This window comes from Poecilia mexicana, unplaced genomic scaffold (assembly GCF_051168715.1).
Source record: "Poecilia mexicana isolate PSO_F unplaced genomic scaffold, ASM5116871v1 scaffold_19, whole genome shotgun sequence".
Lineage (NCBI taxonomy): Eukaryota > Metazoa > Chordata > Actinopteri > Cyprinodontiformes > Poeciliidae > Poecilia > Poecilia mexicana.
This window is the reverse complement of record NW_028263388.1, coordinates 6,585,711-6,608,428: the sequence shown is the minus strand read 5'-3', so window position 1 is coordinate 6,608,428 and position 22,718 is coordinate 6,585,711. Positions and strand designations below refer to the sequence as shown.

Below are 22,718 nucleotides of genomic sequence, written 5' to 3'. Positions count from 1 at the left end.
TTTGTAGAGTTTTTGATTACTTCAAGAAAAATAAAAACGTGGTTTTAGAAATTAAATTGTAACTTCCTGTTAAAGAATACATGACACTGAGGTTACAAAAAGAGAACATATTCTTCCAGCTGACATTCAGGACTAAATGAGAAAACTGGAAACGTTTCTATGGCCGTGTTGACAAGGCTAAACTGAACTAAGCACAAACACTGACCTACTTTTGCCACCTATAGACATCTACAGTGGGATTTTATTTTCATAATAATAAATAAAACATTGAGCTGGATTTGTTCTTTAAGTTTTTGAAATTCTGAGGTTTAAGACGTCAAGTGATGAATGTGAAAAACTGAATCAAAAAATCAGAATTTTCCTTGCCTTTGCTTTTTACACCTAATTAGGAACAAATGTTAGAACAGAAACCAAAAGATAAATAAGTAGGAATAAAAAGTCAATTTTAATAACCACAAAGTGTTTTTTTAACCAACATTTCACCTGTCTGCACCTCATTTATACTAAATTTATGATGGTTGTGAGCTGACTCGGCTGCCTAGCATTCACTTCATCACCACCTGTTCTCTGCTGGGTTCCTGCCTGTGATTCTTACCCACTAGAATCACTATGTGAGGTAATTTTCCCTTAGCCACACACACACACACACACCCCCCCCCCCACACACACACACGCACACACACACACACACACACCCACACACACACACACACACACGCGCACACACACACACACACACGCACACACGCGCACACCCACACACACACGCACACACACGCACACACACACACACCTTAACTAATAGTACTACTGAGAATCAGTGAGACACACGTTAGACAAATATAGCACACGGCTCCCGTAATCAGCGCAGCGTGTGGTTAAATCTTTAGCTCCCCAGTGGACGATAAATCACACCATGGCTGATCGGCGTCGCAGTCGTGACCCGCTCCTGTTGCCCAGTATTAAATCTTCTTATACATGGATTGCTTTCATCGCCACGAAAGCTGGTGTAGCATTCAATTTAAGATTCAGTGTTGGTTTTCCTACACTTGTCTGTCAGCCTGAACGCCTCATCTTGGGAAAGCTGATTGAACACCTTCCTGCCATTGCTGCCTGATCGTCAGAGGACGCAAGTTAAACAAACAAGATGACCCTGATGAGGAAGGAAACAGGCAAAAGGAGTTCATCTGACAGAAGAAGATGAGTCAAAACAGGGTCATCAATGACCTTACTCAAATCAACAAAGCGATAGCAGAATGGCTCAAAAAGAAAAGAGTCAAGTTGTTGCAGCAGTCCAGTCAAAGTCCAGACCCTAACTTCAGTTGAAATGCTTGGTTGGGCCCTCAAGAGAGATTGAGGATCGTCTGCAAACTTCAATAAGCCGAAATCATTCCGCCACAGTAATGTGGGAAGATGTACAGGTCAGATTTAGTCAGAGTAACTAGGTTTACACATCAAACCTGATTTGGATCTAGATCCATTTCAAATCTGTCCACACTGAGTTTTTCAAGTTGCTTTCTTTATATCACGACTGTCTGCATTACATCTCAGTTTGTGACTTACAACAAACACCTGGATGTGATGTGTCTGTATGTTACCTGCTGAGTGGCAGAAGCTCATTGTATTTCTCCTTATGTAAAGGTTCCAATTTTAACTTTTTTTTATATCTGTGAGCTCAGATGTTCAGAAGTAGGTCAGAGCAGATGTAGGTCACATTGCACAACCAGTAACATAAAATGTACTAACTAGAAAACTTTTAACGTTTGCAAAAAGAACCTCTAGAGAGAGAGAAAGATGAGAAGAAAGCATAGAGGCAGATTTCTAAAGCGAGCCGCTCTGCTTCACATATCTTTGTCTCTGCTGACAGATTACGAATGAATTGAGTGAAATTTGAATTGAAACGCAGTTCATTAACAGCTGCTGCTTTTCAACAACTAAGAGCTCCTTTAATTAAACTCCTGATTTTATTTTGATACAACATCAGTTAATAAAAATGTCTACTTATGCAATCAGAAAACATTGTCGCTGGAGTGAACTGGAATTAAGGTCAAAACTCAACGTAATTTTACAGTTTTAGTAAGATTTTATGTTACCAAATTTGCCCACAAGTCAAATTCTACACTGTTTAAACGGAAATTGACTTTTGTTATCCAACAATGTAGCATGGACTCTGCAGGAGTTCAGTCAAGAGGATTAATGGTGTTTTAAAATTCCATTCTGAAAATAGAAAGCCCGTTTTTACTCTGCTGAATGCTGATCTGTGAAGAGCTATTTAGTTGCAGAACTACTTTGGAACCTATTTTGGCTTAAGGACTTCAGCATGTTTTTTGATTTGTGAATAAAATTACTCTGCAATGGACAAGAAAAATTAGGATGAAAGATAAAAAAAAAAAGTCACATATTTGGTTTCAGACCCAGTTTATGATAAAGGCAAAAGAACAGTTGACACTGAGGTTAGAAAACGGAAGATATTCTTCCAGCTGACATTCAGTGTTGGTTGATAAGGTCAGTCTGAACTAAACACAAACACTGACCTACTTTAGCCACCCACATACATACAGAAATGTTTGCACTTTAACTTCCTCAGGTATAAAAACATATATTTTTTAATCCAATATTTGACCTATCCTCACCTCTTTTCTCCTAGATTTATGACAGTTGTGAGTTGACCGGGCTGGACGGCATTCACTTCATCACCACCTGTTCTCTGCTGGGTTTCTGCCTCTCTCACACTGGTGATTCTTACCAACTCGAATGAGGCAATTTTCCCTTAGCCACAGACACACACACGCACGCATGCACACACACACACACACACACACACATCTTAACTAATAGTACTATTGAGAATCAGTGAGACACACAGATGACAGATACAGCACACGGCTCCCGTAATCATCGCAGCGTGTGGTTAAATCTGGCACCTGCACATCTCCAGCTTGAATGTAGCTGCAAATAATGCTGAAAATCACACTCCTTCTTAAATCTTGGGTTTGAGATATAAAGAATTTATATTAGCCACGGGGTAAAAGCGGAGTGTACAAAAAAGGAGAAAAACTTTGCAGAAATTTCCTCTTGTGAGTTAATTTGAGTCCCTTAAATCTCTGTAACCTGCAAACTTCATTGTGTTTTACTGAGGTTATTTATTTATTTATTAATTTTAATGTCTTAGGGGTGTAGATGCTTTTGCGAGACTGAAAACATGCAGTCTGTGTTCGAATCGACGGATACAGCCTCTTCTCAAAAACCCTCAGTAACCTAAAGCAACACTTTCAGTGCAGCAGCCAACAGAAAATTTAGAAGCCTGCCAACCCACGTCAGTCCTTGAGATGTCTCCGGCTTACTGACAGAAGCAAAATAAAAAATAAATAAAAACCTACAGCAAGCCTTACATACACCCACACCCATACACAGCCACTCAAACCACTTCTAGAGACATTGTCTGGCTGGTTTGTTTCAGTTTTGTTGAGACAAACTTTAAAATGATTTCAAAATACTTATGAACAATAGAACATTGTTTTTTTTTCACCTGTATTTTTATGGTGAATGTCTTTATTGAAGTATCATTTTTACGAACTCACTTTACCGGCGTGGGTTGAGTGATGTGTTGGGAGAGGTTAGTTTGCCATGTGCTTACTTTAAACTTTCAATTCATTCTTCAAAACCAAAATAAACACATGTGAACACCCAATAAAGCCTGGTATGATAATCAGCTGGGGGTTTTTTTCCTCCACATCTCCTGAAACAGCTAAACACGTAGATGCCGATGTTATGCCAGAAAATGCACCAACGATGTTGCTTTTTCAAAATAAAGTACATCTTAACATTTCATGACATTTAAATTAATTTCAAACTCTGATTGTGAAGAGTATAGGAACACAAATATAGGCTATTCTGCCCGTATGGATCAGGGACATTGTCATGAAACCCCATCTGGAAATTTTTTCCCCCATTATTAATAACTCTAATACATTTGTGAGAAATAACAACCAGGCTTTTGAGACTTACCCTTCGAATCTTATGGCCACTTTGTAAGCCAGGGCCACTATGGCAGTAAGAACCAACCCAACAGGACTGGCACCACTGGAGACAGAACCAGAGAGAAAAACAGAAGATAGATAAGAGGGTATGACGACATCGCTGAGACAAAAGGAGATCCCTATTTAACTTCACTGGAACACATCAGGCAAGAAAAGACCAAGAACTACCTGTCCTACATATTACAGATGAGAAATGTGACACAGATTTAGATGGAACGATGAGGTCTTTATGTGTATGTGGAAGTGATCAGAATGCAGCTGGGTAAAAAAAAAAAAGATTCATTCAGTGACAACGAAAAAAATCTATAACTCATAATAGACAGGTGTGACTGTAGCGCCAAGACCATTAGTTATGAAACAGCGTTATTTGAGCCAAAGTAAATAGCTTTTTGTGCAGAGAGGTGATGTAATTTGAAAAGCATAGTTTTTGAATAAATGAAAAAAAAAAGAAAAAGAAAAGTATGCTGCCTATTTTGTAAAATTATTTTCACCCAACATTTCTGGAACTACTACCTTGGTTCTTTAAAAGCTTCTCTGGGTTCTTTAGTGACTTTTTGGATGAGCTGTTTAATCAGTCTTGAGCTGATTTTTGAGTCATCTGGCCACGTCTAGGGAGGTTCACCAATGTTCCATGTCAAACGGGTCTGACGTCGTCAACATCTGACCAAGTTACGTTTTGCGCAGCCTGGTTGATTTGCTCCAAACCAGTAGATGGAAACACGCCTAATTTGAATTTTCTTTTTTTCCCCCCTTCTGTTGTGACATTTTTAAAATTTAACTCACAATTTGCATGACAGTTGAATTCTTCTTCCAAGAAAGTAACTTAAGACTGGAGCTTTTTAAGATGGCTGAAATCGGCTTACTCTTCATGGATTAGATGCTAGCGTTAGCCTTAATAGAAAATGTGAAGGCTCTTGCTGGCTGTCTTAGCTGGTCACCAGTTTAGCAGATGCTTTTAGTAGGTGACAGGTCAGCCAACTCACTACAGGCACGAGGTCAGCATGGTAACTTGTTTCACAGATAAATTGTACAAGCAGAACGACTTTGAAAGTTGCTTTAGTGTGGGTAAAGGTCATCATAACAAAGCAATCTTTGCAGAAACCCCTAACCTAAATCAGCAAACCAGAAATACAATTACTCCTTGTCTAACACAAACATTAAGATGTCCACAGCCAATGTGTGTGACAGAAGATCAGGCTGAATGCTGAGGGAGATGAGTGGCTCTGCAGCGTTGCTATCTACGTTACCTGAATCTGCAACTGTCATCAGTCAGCTGCGGCACACATTACTGTCATGTGTCCGCTTCTCAGATTATACAGATTAACATAAACAAAGGCCATTAAGGCTCGTGGTGTATGGATTTTGCAGAGGACAAGGAACACCAATCAACCTGCCTGTCAATACCCCCAAAGTTCACCTTTACGTTGAGAAGTAGATGATAAACTCTACATCCAGTTGTAGTTTGAAGTGGCATTGGCGGTAAAGTACCTGCCGATTAAGACTCATGTAATAGAACCCAAAAGGGGTCTATCCAAAATGGGATGCACAGATGCAGCCGTGTATCCCCTCAACCAGCAGCATACAATGTCTAAACAGAGGTAAACAGGAACTAAAGGAATTTGAAGATGCAATGGAGAAGAACCTTAGCATTCCCTTAGTAAAATTTGGGAAAACCATTAGATTTCTCCGAATAAAAACAAATAATCTAGCACAGACTGCAGGGCTTTGGTGAGGTATACTAAAGAGCTAGGCATAGCATATTTACTTGAAATTACACTTTGACTGGGCTGCCATCTTCATTCATTTAACAATCACTGGAAAAACACAAAATCTTACTAAGTATTTTTGGCCTAATTTCTAGTGCAAATATACATACAGGTGATCGGTCAATGAATTAGGACTTTGACTATCTGCCTTGTCTCTGTGCTGTGAAACACAAAGATTATTTTTTACCCCATGAAACATACACTCCAGAAAACTCCAGACTATCAATGCACACATTGATACAATACATTTGCATTTAAAGTGTTTTAACATGACTTTGATTTCTATGTCAGCGATGGAACAGCTGCGATGACATTCCTCTCATGGCTTCAATCAGCTTCAGATGCTATGCACAACATTCGCCTCCCACTTATTCAGACGTACCAATCTGACGCCATGACTCAGCGGACCTCGTTTCACGGTTTCTTTGTGCTACTGACCCATTTCCAAAACCTTGTTACTACAAATATTGTGACCAAACCTGGTCACCGCCGGTTGACTTGATTGTGTCACGTTATGTCCATTTGACAGAAACACTCCCTCAATTTACGCTTCCGCTTGAAAAGCGGCGAGGAGCTGACAATGGGGAAGTACTATTCAAAAGTTGCCCCTTTCATCTGTGTGTGTTTCACGGTGTGTGACTCAGAGTGATTCTCAGTACAAGCTCATTATCACCTGATCCAGAAAGAGCAGATGAGCTCCCGTTTTGGGGACAGGCAAATTAACAAAATGTGACATCATAATTTTATTATTCCCCCATTGATTTGTATGTTATTTTTGGTATAACTAATCTCATATAACTCTTTTATGGAAAAGAATGTCTTAGAACATAAATTAACATACAGTCATCATCACCCTAAAATAATGGTCAGTTATTTGTAGCTAATAGTGATTTTTTTTCTTGCCCAAAATATTTTTTAGAAAGACAGAGGTGGTGATTTTTCCCCTCCAAAATCCACTTTTAGCAAAAAAAAATAAAAAATCACTAGGACTATTATTTTAAGAATGTGACGATACATAGTGTCTGAATACGTCAACCAGTCGATGATCATAACATTTCTGTTTTTATTTCAGAATTTTTGGCTGTGCAGCCGACTACACCTGGACAAGCATAAGCTGGATAAGAATCAAGCAAAACTATAATGGTACAAAACGGCAAATGGAGCAAAAATGATCTTTACTCTTTGCTTGTTACTGTAGTTATCGGGAAGCAAATGGAAAATTTCCAAATTTAATGACCTCGAGATTTACCAGCAACAAGAAAAACAACTACAGTATACCCGGAGGGACATTTCAATGCCAAAAAGGGCAAATGCCATTGATGTCAAAACGACATTGATTTACTAGCTCCTATCAATACTATCAATACAACGAAGCACTGCTTTGTCAGCAGCCAATCAAATTCCCAATCAAGCCAGTGCTTATGTGGCTGCGCTCCAACATGGCAGCCCAGAGTTTGAGGGCGTGATGTGGCCCAGAGCGCAGAGTGATCTTCTCAGACTGGGAGCGTCTTTGTTCCGTGTCTCTCAGAGACCCCATGCCCCACCACATGATGAATGTCTCTGATATAACTGACCACAGTTGTAATGCACTCGGCGAAGACGGTTTTAACAAAACGAACCTTTCAAAAGCGAGCAAAGGGTAGGGGAAGGTGCACAACAACTAAAAAATGAGATGATTGTAGAATTTCCACACCATCACTCAACATCTGAATACTATAAACTATAAAGCTAGATTCCCTTTTATGTTTTCATGCTTCATTTGCCTCTATATACCAAAGCTCTCATTTATGTGACCTCCAGAATCCATTATTCTTTCGTCCATCATCTGTACCTGCTTGTTCATGCAGGTGTAGACGACAGTCATTGGGTAATGTTCACTAGTCTACCACAGGGCAACCCAGATATTGACGTAAATCTTTTGGAAAACTGAGCAATTCTAGACTTAATTGTATGAACTATAAGCCAAATTAGAATGTACTTCATTGTTTTATAGTTTCTGAGAGTCTGCTGTGAATTAGGCTTTTAAAAACAGCTGTGATGAAATGTCTGTTGCAAAGTGTCACCACAAAACAGACCAATTACAAAACGCTTCTGTTCACAATGAAGTATTTTAACTTACATTTTCCTACATTTTGAAAATAAAATTAGATTGTTGCAAATATAGTTCTGCAAATTATTGCTTACTGGATATGTTGGTACTAAAAGCTGTTGGTTAAAAAATAAAGCTCTACTCCACCAGTTTGTTGACATGATCTAAAAAAAACAAAAAAAAAAACAAATCCAATATTTAGTCACTAGATGGAAAAACATGAAGCAGCTATATTTAGATTCCATTTTATATACTCCGCTCTGTTCAGCTTGTCTTAATGCAACATTTCCAGTACATTTTCTAACAGGTGTGAGCTCATTTGGTGGCCAGTTCACACAAACAGGACAGAAAAAGCTGATGGGGTTCGAGGGCTAACGGAGAGGCTGTTATCTTTCACAGCCTCAGACCGTTCACTCACAGTAAACAAAAACACTCCTAAGGTTAATCTTATTAGTCACAACATGATTTAGAAAATAAATTCAATGAGAAATTTAAGTAGTGATAAAAGACGTGTATGCAGAACATGGAAACTTTATTCAGAAAGACAAACCCAGGACCTTCTTGTTGCAAGGCAACGTGTTGCCAAGCACAAAACTGTGCAGCCACAGTTTCTTTAAAGAATTAAAAAGATGTTTGAAATCACTAAATGAGGTTATTTGCAAAACTTAAAAACTGGCCAATGTTGTATTACAGAAAGGACATCTTTCCAACTAAAGTGACTTCATTTTCTCACCCTCTGAATAGCCATTTATCCCATCGTTGTCAGTTATTGTGGACTTTGTTAAGCATTACAAGAACTGAGATTCATTGTAGCAACAGCCAACTCAATGTGATGATGCTTAAAAATCCATAAACACACAAAAAAGCATTATTGTAATTGTCATTCCACCAGGTTGGTGTAGCTTCATCGTGTAGCCCTGTTGTTAGCTTGTGCGTTAGATTTATGGCCATACCAGAAACGTGAATACAAGACTTTAGTATGTTTATAAAGAAAAAAAAAAGTGATTAATCGCTTTTATATTTGTTGCCCCTTAAAATCAATGTAATTAATTAATGGAAACTAACACGTTAAAGTTCTGGCATAGTATGCATGTACTGCAGGTGTTCTTCCTCTGTTCTGTTTAGTTGATCATGTATCTACTTCCTGTTGGTGATGCCTTCCATAAATTCAAGATCAAATTTAATTTTGACACAAATTATATCCAACTTTACATTTTCTAGCCCTCTTACCTACAAAGCCTCCAAAACGTTTCCACTCCCATGGCAGATTCCCCCTTTCACTGTTTTTTATAAATTAAATCTTAGGCCATGTTGCTTAGCATTTTTGGGAAATATTTGTAAAATAAAAACTAACTATTCTTACCTGAAATTCCTGTGTTAAATCAAATTAAGTTATTGTTATTCAATTCATTGTTCTATGTCAACTCATATTAAAGTTTTGGTTTGACTATGCACACAATGAAAAAGAACAATTTTGAGGGTTTTAATACATTTTACAACTATGCTACTAAGTGTGAAGGGAACTGCATTTAAAACTGACCAAGCAAGACAAAGAAGAGAGACATTTGAAAATAGCAAAATTAAGTAGAGGTGTAAGAAAGCGTCCCTAATCCAGACGAGTCTTAACAGCAATGAGGGGAAAAAGAGTGATGAAGAAGAGAGAGAGGAAAAAAAGAAGACTGAGCTTTTATTAGTCTGGTCATCAACTCCATAAAAGCTTGCCTAGCAACCACACACGCTAATCTCCCAGCCATTTTGTCACAGTTGCCATGGAGACTGGGGGCACACGTAAAACTTATTTTATCTTGCTGCGTTTTTCAGCCGTGACTTGCAACTCGGAGAACAACAACATGTTCCATTTTTAGGTCGGGGGTTCATTAATTATGCGTGCACTCTCCTCATTTAGAGCGCCGTTTGACGTACGCCGCTGCCGCTCCGCTCAGCCAAACGCATCAATTCTGCTGGAGTTTCATCGTCTCGGGGCGACAAACTTTCAAGATGGTGATGAACAGTGAATTGTTTGCAATAAGTCCGTCGGTAGAAAACGGGCAACATTTACTCACATGAGCGCGAGGCCGAGGTAGTTGGCTGTGCTGCCCCAGTACATCGGGTTCTCTACGACGCTGAAGGGGAAACCGGTCACCTTCTCATCCATCAGTATGCCAAAGTAGTCGCCTATACAACAAACACAGAAACATTGGGTTAAAGAGTTCCTTTAAAACAAACTAAATCACAGAAACAGCTAAATGACAACAAAGTTCGATTGGATTTTTATTTACTTTTTGATTTTTTTGACTAAACATTGAATTCCATCAAATGTAATTTTAATGGCCATGATAACGTAAAAACAGTTTTGCATTTATTACGCTAGCAGCACTCTGGAAACATCATTTTCTCCTATGTGTTTGTTTTTGTGTTTGTGTGTGTGTGTGTGTGTGTGTGTGTGCGTGTGTGTGTGTGTGTGTGTGTGTGTGTGGGTGTGCGTTCCATCTCTACTTTGCACTAATTAGAGATGGGTTGGGAAATTGTCTGCTGACCGATTATGGCCCATTTTAGGCCTGGCTGGCCTTACCAGTGACCAGTCAGCTGGAAAGTGTTCAGCAGGAAGGCTTCTAAAAAGGGAGCTATTCTAGTAGGAGACATATCTGCTGCCAACCTGAACAGGCTTTCAAAGAAGTTCAAAAGAAGGTAGTAAAGCTGCTGCGTTTTATCCTTCAGCGTTTTCTTCTTCTAAGGTTACGGAAAGTGCTGCACTTTAAAAACGTGGCTCATCTATGGAAATTTCATGTAATGTAAGACGTTTTCATACTATAGGCCTGGAAAGTACATTATTCGAAATCCTTTTCAGACACAGCCTAACCTAAAGGTGTTGCTGTAACCCTTAAACTGCTTCCCGGTTACGTTTTTATTAAAAAACAAAACACTAATCTGCCATGTTTTGCTTCTCATCTGATATTTTACACAATCCGTTTGTTGCCAATCATTGAAAGTTAAAATAAAGTAAAAGAATGAAAAGCTTTCACAGCAAAGATTATATTTCTAAGTCAGTCATGTGAAGATAAAGTTATTTAAGATGTTTATTTGCGGTCGGCGTCGTTGGACGTGAGGTCAGCTGAACTGGGACACTCCTCACTGCGGCTCGTACACCCACCACATTTTGCTATGCAATGAGTTCCCAGTGTTGTGCCCAGGCAAACACAAATGTTATCTGACCCAGTTGGTCTTATGGAGGGCAACAGGATGTGCACATTTGAATATTTCTCTTATGCCTCTCCTACCCGCCTACGTAAAAATATTCATACACACAAACACACACGCAGCAGGTAAAAAGCCACTGAATTACGCATTTGTTGCTGCTGGCCCTGTTTTCTGTCAAATGGAGGCCGGTAATGTCCGAATTACATAACGCCTTTTCATTATGTATGCTCTTTTTTAACAGCGCGCAAAAGAAAGGTGATTATATAAGCGTAACTGCTTGGCATTCAACGGACCCCCAGACTCACCTGGCCTTCCCACAATATAGCCAGCCTCGATTGTTCTGACCCTCAAAGTGACGACTGGCATTTCATTCAGATCTGGGAGCCAATCGCGACTGTAACGATGTTGTTTTCACTGCTTTACTGTTCTATACGTATATATATAAAAAAGCGGCGAATAAAGCAGCATCCTGACTTCATTTAAACTGGAAACTTGTCTTTGCTCCTGTGCCGTGCAGTTTAAATTGTCAGACCACTTGTTTAACGAAGAACATGTCCTGAATGTCCTATGCTTAAAAGTCGCAGGAGCTGAAAAGAAAGACGAAGCGCGCACTCACACCGAGCAGAACCGAGCGGTGGATTGGTAATCTGGTAAATGGAACCCATTTCCTGACGGCTTTTAGATGGAACGGGCTGACAGCCTGTGATGATCAGACACTTGATTACCTTGTATCAACTGTGGCTGCACGAGCATGTGAAGTCAAAAGGAGCACCAAAGAATATTTTGCATCATCAGGATATAATGGACATAACCCATAAAGCACTCCGTCATGCGATGTCTCGCGATACTGGGTTTAACTCACAATTCTTAAATTAAAGTTTCCAGACTTTAATTTGAGAATTGTTACTTTTTGTCCACCTTAGAATTATGACTTCTTTCTCACAATTGAGATTTTTTTCTTCACAAAATTCTGAGACTTTTATTTCAGAATTCTGACTTTATTATCAAATTTCAGATTTTTATATCAGAATTGTGATTGTTTTTTTCTTTCTCAGAATTTGTGCTTTTTCCCATCTCGGGATTCAGACTTTTTCCACACATTTCTGGGGTTCAAGTCAGACTTATCTCCGGATTCAGACTTTAATCTCAGGTCTTTAATGTCAGATTTTATTACTTTATCTCCCCATCTCAGAATTCAGACTGTTTTCCACATAATTTAGAATTTCTCCACACAATTCTGGGATTTATATCGGACTTTAATCTGAGACTTCTGATTTCAATCTCAGAATTTTTTCTTTTTTCCATCTTGCAGTTCGGGCTTTCTCCTCATATAAGATTTTAAAGAGAGAAAAAAAATCATGTTTATTTTGCCAACAGACAGAGACCTTTGTGTTTATCTTTTCAAGTGAAATTCTCTTCAGAATTAAGGTGCAGGCTTGTGCAGCAAACAGCAGCATCAACACCTTATGTGTTTTTAACTACCATTGGCTGAATCAGTGGAGTTCAGTACCATGACCTATAGATAAAAATTCATTGTTGTTGCTTATTGTTGTTTCTATTGTCACTTGCTGTAAAATGAATTCCCTGTCGGGGCATGAAAGAATCTGAATTATGGCCTATGAATACTTTTTGTTCTGACTTTCTTCAGTTTTTAAGAATCCCGTTGCTCTTTTGTTCTCTTTATGCAAACCTCTGGTTTCAGTCCTACCTTGTCTGTTATACTTTGATTTGGCACATGTGTGTTTCTGTAATTACAGAGCCTTTTTATCCTTGAATGACTCATCACTTGGAGTACAAGACATCATGGTTCTAGCTAAAAAGCTGGACCAGTTGTCTTTCCACATGCACCACCTTTTACTGGGGCGTAATTTTCTACTCCTAAAACCTCCATAATTGCACCAGAACCAATACGAGCTTTTTTTTAACTGCTTCCTGCTGTTCTTTCATTCACAATCACTTGCACTTGTTTCTATAGATATTTAAATTGATCGCTGCAGTGTATAATTGCGACATCTTCTCCTGTGGCATCCACTCCCCCACTTCTTCCAATCTCCTCTTTAACTGGTGCGCTTCAGAGATGCAAAAATGGAGGACTCCTCTCCCCTTCTGTTGGTTCTTCTGTCCCCCTTTGTGATTGTCTGAAGCCATCTGAACCCAGTAATGGACATGGGCGAGGCAGGAAAAGCATGGGACAGTCAGTCTGGGTCATTTATGAGTCTCTCCCACTCTTCATCTCAAGAATTAGCAAGCGGTCACTGCTGCAGCGCTCGTGTTTGTTTGCAATGATGCCAGAATGTTTTCAGCAGCACAAGACAGAAAATCATCACAATGAGCAAAGACTCACTGAACACACCAAAAAAAAACTAAAACTAAGGAGTTTTACTTCAACTAGAAAGAAGCTAATTAGTAATTGGAAAAGAAAATGGAATACATAAATAATAATAGGGAGAATAATAAGTGAAAGTACATTCAAAAATCAAGCTAATAAATATAAGAGCTCTTAAGGCATACAGTTAATTATTACCCACTTTTGTTTAGTTAATGCTGATTAAAAATGGAGGCTATTAAGTCTATTGTCGTGGTTTTTAAATGAATAAAATAAAATAAAAACTTAGTGTAGCTGAAATCTTCATTTTTCTAAAGAGTGGAAGTTAGTGACAGATGGGAGTCCACTGTGTTTAGTTTTGGTGCCACTTCTAAAAGTTGTGCTGCAGAATGTTGCACTGCATTCTCAAGTCCACAGTGGATATTTTTCATATAAATATGTGTACCATTACACTCTACATTTACTGTCAGAAACGACTTGAAATTTACCTAAAAAAGTCCCAGTGAAGCCCAGAGCGAGAAAACTGCTGACCACCAGAACCGTCCCCGTCACTATAAGGGAGATCCCGACGTAGAAAACATCTGTCCGCTCCATCAGCTCCCATCTGGCCTGGGTCTTCATCACCACTGTCATACTGTACAGCAACAAAGATGAGGCATAACTTTATTTGCTGCTCTACACTGACACAGGGTACCATGTTTTAGTCTCCTTTGCTGAATATTAACATTGAAAAAAATCATCAATCAGGTAAAACTGAAAAAAAAGGAAAGTTATGCAATTTGGTGTGGACCCCATAAAACAGTTTACAAATCTTACAATAGACAATCAGAGAATGCAAAAGTGTGCCATAGTGCCATTTTATATTACAAGTAGCCAAGTTATCACCAGTTGTTATAAAAATCCTCTATATATGAAATATGACTTAAAAGGGAAAGGGAGGTGTGTCACGGGGGATTCAAGGATTCCTCATATATGCATAAAAGAATCAGGGCAACATTGCAGGTACGCTTTTGATGCTGGAATAACATTATAACTCGCAAAGCTCAAAAAAGTCCATTTTACATGATACTGACCCTCAGAAATGAAACAGGTGCACCTTGTTCCATCACTGCATATTCACTCAATTAACACCCACCTCTAAAATAATTATTTGACGAGACTGAACACCGCATAAGCACTGCAGTGCAGATCAAACACACGCTGCTGCTTCTTAACTCAACAAGTGGAATCTGTCTCTTTGATGCAAAGAACAACAAACCAGTTGCACACCTGCAGCAGCTGCACACCCTGCCAAAAGACCGGAGCTACATTTCCATGACTCTCCACAGTCTCCTCTTAATGCATGTTCTGTTTTGTGTGTGAAAGTGTGTTCGGTGAATTCAGAGGGAAAAAGAGAGTGCTTGTTTACCGGAGTGCATTTTAAAGTCGCCTGACGTCACTCTTGATTGCTCTCTCTGGATGATGTGAGGGTCGTGGGTTGTGTAAGTGCAGTCATGCAGTAAAAGCATTTTCATTTTCTATCTGGTGCTCGGATCGAAAGCGCACAGAGGGGTCTGTGACTGCTTTAAAAGGTGCTCCGTTTGGTTTTGGCGATGGCTTTTTGAAAACATGTTCCCTCCGAACGTATTAAGCACTAAACTCTGGAGGATTTGCTGCTTGGATTGTTTGTTTTGGAGCTCAGAGCAACACAACTGTAGTGTTGAAGAAATTTTGAAGTAACTGACAAGATGTGCATTTCGTATTAGTCAGCTGTATAGTAGTTGCATAGAAAAGTGCAAGACACAAAATTAATCCAATTCCAATGTATGTAAGTGTGTGCGAGCGTGGGTGGAGGTGTAGAGTGCATCATGAGTTCAATTAAAGTGGACTAAACAAGGCTGATGTGAATGCACTCTAAAGCTTAAAGAAGCAGTGACAAGAATAACTATCTTTTTTTTTTAACTGGTATGACTCTTAGTCATTACATTCTTGTTTAACGTTTTGTTTATTGTTGCTGTTTGTATCCGTTTCCCTTAATCGGAGAACCAAAGTTTATTTCTAAGTGTTCAATGGCAATTTTCATATTGTTTCCCAAAGATAAAAAAAAAGAGATTAGACAACAAGATGTGAAATTTTTGTAAGAAAACTATAAATATTTAATGGTGTCCTAATTTTTGCTCGGACAGTTTGTGGCTGTGAATATTCAAGTGGTGAAAAGTGAACACAGATTACCGAGTCTGGTCTGTGAACTGACATATTAATCAGTTCTTGTTATGAAGCGGCCTGCTTAACAATGACCTTACTTACAATTCCACAAATATCTGCAATACTGCAGCTGGCAGGCACCAACATTTTAACTACAAACACTCATGACTTAAAAAAAATTATTTTATTTAGAAGCTTTTTTATTTAGAAGCCCACATTTCATTCAGAAGAATGAAATGTGGGAGCCACACAAATTAAGAGTAGTATCAAGGGAAACAGTGTAGAGAAAATGTGTTAGATCCAAAATTAAAAAAAAAAAAATAAATAAATAAATATATATTATATATTATATATATATACCACTAATAATTATTCCTGTCTAGTTCTGGTAAACAAACCAACAGATTTTATTAAAATCTTTTCAGATATTCTCCTCAATATCTTGAATCAACATAATTAAATACTTTTAATCTAAATGCACTCTGTTTCACTTCCTACTCAGTTTAAAGTATCGCTTTTGCTTTATCAGCTAAATATGATCAATTGTTGCCAATTGTTTTTTCTATGCTTCCCTAAGCTTTTCTGAGTCTGCTTTAGAAATGTAAGTAGCCAGCCGCTTTTAGCACTTTAAGATTACGCAAAACTGAACAGGTTGTACATTTGTGAGTCCACATTCATATGTGGGGAGCAGTGAGCAGCATTTTACTTGGGGGCCTAAAATGGCTCCCGAGTGAAATCTAGGTTTGGGATTAATTGGAGAAAACTGGGTTATGGGGTCTGTGCTGTGACTCTTATGGCGCGCTTCCTTTGTTAAAGGTAACCAGGAAGTGAAATGTGATGTGGCGCATGTTGTTGTGCCACGTCAGACACAAAGAGCCACTGCTGGGCAGACTGTTGAATAACACGTTCTGGACAGGTGCACTGCTGGGATTTGGATTAGAAAAGAGACAGAGGGAAAAGGGGTCTGGCAGGACAGGGGCGGTGGGCAGGGGGTCAGCGGTTGTACATGGATGAACAACCATAACAGCGGACAATGAGTCAGTTCTAATGTAAGAAAAATTTCAGACGAGTATTCATGTAACCACACCTGTTCTACCAGATTATGGCAAATTATGGAAAAGGCTATACATATTCAGTGCTGTTTTTGAACCACTCAGGAAGAGAGCGAGGAAAGAGAAAGTCTAGTTGTAGAAATAAATAGAGGTACAAGGAGGAGGTGTGTGAAGGCCAAGGTAGAAAGCTTTGGTTTGTGAGTCAGTTCTCTTTAAAAGACACAGACCAAAAGGAAAGTTGTGTTTTTGTGGTTTCACAGCAACATTTCCTGTATTTTCAAGGTTTCAACAACCATTCTGGAGAGCCTCCACACACAATGTCTCTGGATGAAAATGGGGACCAACTTTGCAATAAAAAAAAAAAAAAGTAAATATCAAATATATTAAAATTGTATAATTTCAATTACAGTGCTACAGTGAATATTTGTCCTCTTTCAGATTCCTTTTGTCCTTCGCATATAAATGTTTCAGGCCATCAAACTACTTTTAGTTTCAGACAGAAATAGGTTTAGTAGAAAAATATTATTAATATTTAATGGAAACATTCACTCAATTTTACATGTAGATTTTTTAAAAAGTTATGTAGATTGAACCTGTATAAAAAGAAAGTTTGCTTAAAGATCTTAAAAACCAACACATTATTCCCCAACTTAAGGAGCATCAAAAACAGTTGAGAAAGAAAGTTACTGATATCTGTCAGTTTTAGAAAATGGTAAAAAGGTTTTAGGTGATCAGAAAACCAAAGTGAGAACCGTTATCCACCAATAAAGAAAACATGAAACGGTGGTGAGAGAGAGTCCAGCTTACCAAAATTACTTCAAGAGAGCACTAACAATTACATGATTTAACCACAAGAAGGAGACATCAATGGGAGAGATACCAGAAAAAAAGAAACATTTGCAAAGAAATAAAAAGCAGTCTGATCATCCTCGAAATGTTTGGGAGAATATTTTGTGTGCTAATGAGACGAAAGTGAACCCTTCAAGTGTTTTTGTAACAGAAAATCTACCACATGTCAAACATGACGGTGGTGATGTGATGGTCTGAAGAGGCTTTGAAGGGCAACTTTGTTGTTAAATTTCATTCTCTACTAAACATTCTGATGAAGAACGTCCAGCCAATCAGTTTGTGACCTTAAGCTTAAGCACCTTTGTGTTACACAGCTGGAAAGAGATTCATAGCACAACATCAAGTCAACCTCAGAAAGGATAAAAAAAATACATCACCTAACACAGGTCTCAAAATCACTCCAACGTGGGACAAAATGTCTCCATTGTGATGTAAAATATTTCATATGATTCATTGCAAATACTTGATGGCAGTTGGTGGTTGTGCCAAACCATCTATCAAGTATGGGTGCAATTATTTTTTCACAAAGGGCCAGGTTGGTTTGGATTGTTATTTTCAGTTGATAAATTAAATTATTCCAAACCTGCCTTTTGTATTCCCTTGTTTGCTTACATGTTTGTTTTAAATAAAGTTTTGTTTAGATGATCTGAAACATTCAGATTTGACAAAAAAAATAAGAGGCAAAAACATACAGAAGTCCGTAGTGACCGATGTCTTAGCCCCTTACAAATTTCCCCCTCAGTTGCTTCTCTTTGCAGGATGAAAATATGCACAAAAAAAACTCAAAAAAAAAAAAAACAACTAAAAAAAACAACCTGTTCTATAGTATGAGAAACAATTTCGCAGAAGTCAACAATAAGCCGTTATCCTCTCTCAGCAGAGGCTAAATATGTAACTGTAGCAAAGAATCAGGTCGTAGTGGTTGGCCTTGGTAACATCCAATATAATGCAGAAATGGACAAACCGTGACCTATATTCTCTATTCGTGGAAGGCAAGAACTTTACTGCCGCCAGTTTGCGAACAGACAAAAGAAACCATCATAAGTCTTTTTTTTCTTTGTCATATTAGAACTGGAACATAAGCAAAAAAGAGGTTATCCAACCCCTAACTCATTGCACTCCGTCCTACTGCTGTCAATCATTTGGACTGTCCAGATTCCACTGACTTCAGTCAAAACTCAGAAAGGCATTTCCAGATTTGATTACAGGCCTGGACAAATCCAATGGGAGTAAAAACACATCAGCAAGAAGAACCATCTGGTGTGACTGCCACACATGTTTTCTATTAAATTAGCATCTTTTAACTATTGTCCAAAATGATGTGATTGAAAACAGCCTTGGTTCTGTCCATTCTCTGAGGATGGAACCTCAGAGTCTGGCCTTTCCTGTAGTGTCTATAGTCTTCAAGCAGCTGTTGTAGTGAACTGTGCTATAAATAACTAACTACAGTAACACTGACTGCTGAGTACTCATGATGTTGTCTAGAATGGTAAAACTGAATTTAGACCAAAACCAGCAGTAGCTTACCTGCTCAATATTTAATGTTAAATAAAGATTAAAGTCCGTATAACATCTGGTTCACATGGCAAGATTTCAAAACTGATTTTCAAAATCACAAAAATTAAGATAAAATAATCAGTGTGAGGTGTTGAGCTACGCAGCAGGAGCAACACACCACTCACAAACCAATTTCAGTCACCAACATCCAGATGTCAGATGGAAAATCTTGCAAAATCTCTCAAGAAATATTCTGGTGTACCGTAACAGTTGTTTTGTCTTCTGTGTATTTAAAAGTCCCTTCTGTGTTTTCCTGGCCTTGCTTTCTGATTGGCTACACTTCACATTCAACAGGCTGTGTTCTTGTTCGTCCTTGCAGAACACGACACTGCAAAATCTGTGATACCAAGACAATCTAGCATGGCAAAAATTCCTGATTGCAGATAGGACCGGTTGTGACATCCTTCCAAGCGGACCAGATCACTTGAGATGGGGAAACTGGGACAAAATACCTTGTGAACTAGGGGTACGAATTTTTAAAACTACCAGAGTTTCTCATTATGTGAAGAAGCGCAATAACCTCCGCAGATGATTGAAATTCCATAATCAAGTGTACCAAGTGCCTATGTTTCTTGTGACTGATTCCTTAATATCCCACAATCCGAGTGGATACTATCTAGAGAGCCAATGCACTAACAGGTTAGTGAGGCACAAAGTGCCAATCTGGCTGATGTGCTTCTTGAGACTCGATGGGCAGAATCACAACCTTAACGGCTTGGTGTCACATACAAAACAGTTCGATGTGAACACCGTTTCCAGATGAGTCACTTACTGTGCGACACCAAATACACATCTATGGTTGTAAAGGTTTACCTTTGCATGAACGAATTCGGTGGACGTTTGCTTCGAGTGCGCGTGGACATCTGGGGAGTGAAGTATGGCCAAGGATGTTGGGGCCTTAAGTCTTACTGGCTACGAAAACGGCTTAGCTTCTAATCCGCAGCCACACACACACACAATGATCAGCAGATTGCAGTACACTGTCGATCAGCATCTCATTTCCACCACTGATCTTCACTTGTCACCTGAATCTTTTGTGTAATGCCCAACACACTAATGCTTATCTGTCTTATGTTTCAATGGCGCCCTAAGAACTCCTGCATCACCTTATAGCACAGTAGTTTACACACTTTGATATCAAGACTAAACAGAATGCATAAGATTTGTAGGAGATGATCATGAAACGATATAAACACATTCTCCACTGCAGTCAAATCAATACAACTACAACTTCAGGTAAAACATGCTCTAAATATCTATGCAGTATAAATAGATAAAAGACAACCAATTAACAATCTATTTGCATTTTTCTGAGTTCTTTTTTTAAGCACAGCATTTGCAAACAACAGTCGATGAAAGGCTATTCTGTTTATATTTAGTGATACTAAATGTGGAGAGCCCTATATTACAGATTTGATTAGGGCTGTTAATAAAAGCATTGAGTGACTTCATCTCCCTGAAGCCTTATAATTACACTAATGAAAGGCAATGGTGAAGCATTAAGTAGGGCTCAATGTATTTAGTCTCGCTGACTATGTTTATTTAACCTGCATTTAAGCAGTTCCTTTGATATTTTAATGATTTTACTGAATAATTCCATTGATCAGATCAGTGAATAAACCTGGTTTCAATGTTTTGACTGTATGGTAATTTTGTGTTTTAATCAAAAGAACCCAGTTCTTTTGGTTACACAGAAGTTATCCTTCAAACTACTGACTTTGAAAGAGCCTCAAAGGATCTGCAGACCTCTAAGGTCACACAAGTGCACATTTTTGACACACAGTTGAAATTATAAAATGTAAACTAATTGGTCTGATAGGATTGGCACTCATCCATTTGATGAGTGCCAAAACAAACTGTATATACTTATTCATTTGAAGTAAGAAGTACTGCCTTCCGCAAGCTTCACAGAGTAGTGGAGAGCAGTGGAGTTTACAGGTATTTTGGTTCATTCCTACAGACTTGTGTAACTGATTCACATTTCTACATCACCTTCCTCGCATAAACCTTTTCAACTCTGCTCGCAAAATTTCTATGCGACTGATATGTGAGTTTCTGTAAGCCAAAACATTAACTCTGTTCTTACGCCAATTTGTCGGTGAGGTTAGAGTCATTGTTCCATTGGAAGACCCATTCGTCACCAAGCCTTTAATGCCAATGGACTTGAGATGTTGCTACCATATTTTCACATAATGTTCTTTTCTCATGACGCCATGTATAAGTGCATCAGTCCCTCCTGCTGAAAAAATAGCAACAAATAATGCTGCCACCTCAAAACCTTTTCTGCTACAGTTGCGGCGGTGTTCTCTTCCCCCTGTTTCTACTGCATTAAAAAACGTCCATTATCATCAATGTGTCAGCAGACCACAGCAGGCGGTCTCTTGAAATGTATCTAGATAAGACAGTATAATCTGTCATTTTATGTTGCTTTTGAAAAAACTGCTTCTTCTTCGATAAGTAGCCTTTTAGCACCTCTTTCCACAAAAAACAGCAGCATTCTGGCTCGTGTGTTTTTCACAGTTGGATTTATACAAACATACATGAACACTGACCAAGGTAAGAGAGGGCTTCAGTTGTTTGGACATTAGGGTTAGACATGTGAAGAAACATAGCAGTTCTGATGGTTTTTTGGAGCTCTGCTTGATTTTTTTAAGGAAAGAATGATGGAAAGAAGGAAGGAATGAAGGACATGGCTCGCTTTGACAAAAGTCCTTTGGCAGATAGCAGTTTACCGGATCATTCAATTAGTCATCAAAGCATGACAGTACACACTGACTAAAAATAAATAAACTAGTTTATCACACTTAAACAAGAAATGTATTCTTGAAAAAAAAAAAACATTTTCAGAGGAAAGAAAAGGAAACAAAACCACATCTGAAATGAAAAGGTCTATTGAAATTGAAAGAGCGGAGAGGAATGTGAAAGTAGTAGTAAAAGGATGTGATATTGGATGTCAATTACTTCAGAGAGAAATGAATGAACACATTACTGACTCACACTGGGAAATGCAGGCCCTCAAGGGAAAAAACATAACGGCTGCTGTAAAAGCAGCAACTGTTGCAGCTCAGATTGGATTGTTCGTGTCCTTCTTGTAAAACTCTGTACATGTGGTGTTTGGTTAGGCAAGTGGAGGCACAATTGGCACATCTTCTGTCTGTGTCATTAAGTATCAGTGTAGTGCTCCCTCAGTTCTCCTGTGCTCAAAACACAAAGTACATTTCTACAAAACAATGGTAATTAAATAAAACTATTTAACATAAAATAACCGACATCATGAATATTCATCCCCTTTAAGATGACTGACTTAATTCAACCAAGATTCAGGCAAATGGTGCTACTTGTCTCCCAAATGAGTCACCTGAGTGCTGTGAGTGTGTCTGTAGTGAGTGTAGACTAGAGAAGTGTTAGTTTGTTTCAAAGCGTTAAAAACATAACTGATATTTAACTTCTAATAATTATCAGTTATTGGCCACAACAGCATAATTAATATTGGATCCTGTTATTGCTCTAAATTTTTATATCCCTAAATTTGTAACCATGCTCCATAAATGTTTTGTGAAAAGGCTGTTAATGTTTTTTAAGTGACCAGACATGCTTTCTACATTACCAGGCACTGAGATGACAATAATTTGCATTACTGTACATCATACTCCATTA

At 38.5% G+C, this 22,718-nt stretch overlaps 1 protein-coding gene across 1 annotated transcript in view; it reads right to left on the bottom strand.

Annotated features, from left to right (window-relative positions):
• Nucleotides 1–22,718, bottom strand: part of pemt (phosphatidylethanolamine N-methyltransferase) — a 53,786-nt gene that overhangs the window by 3,857 nt on the left and 27,211 nt on the right. The window contains exons 4-6 of the mRNA XM_088016532.1: nucleotides 13,908–14,053; nucleotides 9,959–10,070; nucleotides 4,009–4,083 (exon numbers count right to left, since the gene is read on the bottom strand). Of these exons, the coding sequence (XP_087872658.1) occupies nucleotides 4,009–4,083; nucleotides 9,959–10,070; nucleotides 13,908–14,053 (333 nt within the window). The remainder of the gene's footprint in view (nucleotides 1–4,008; nucleotides 4,084–9,958; nucleotides 10,071–13,907; nucleotides 14,054–22,718) is intronic.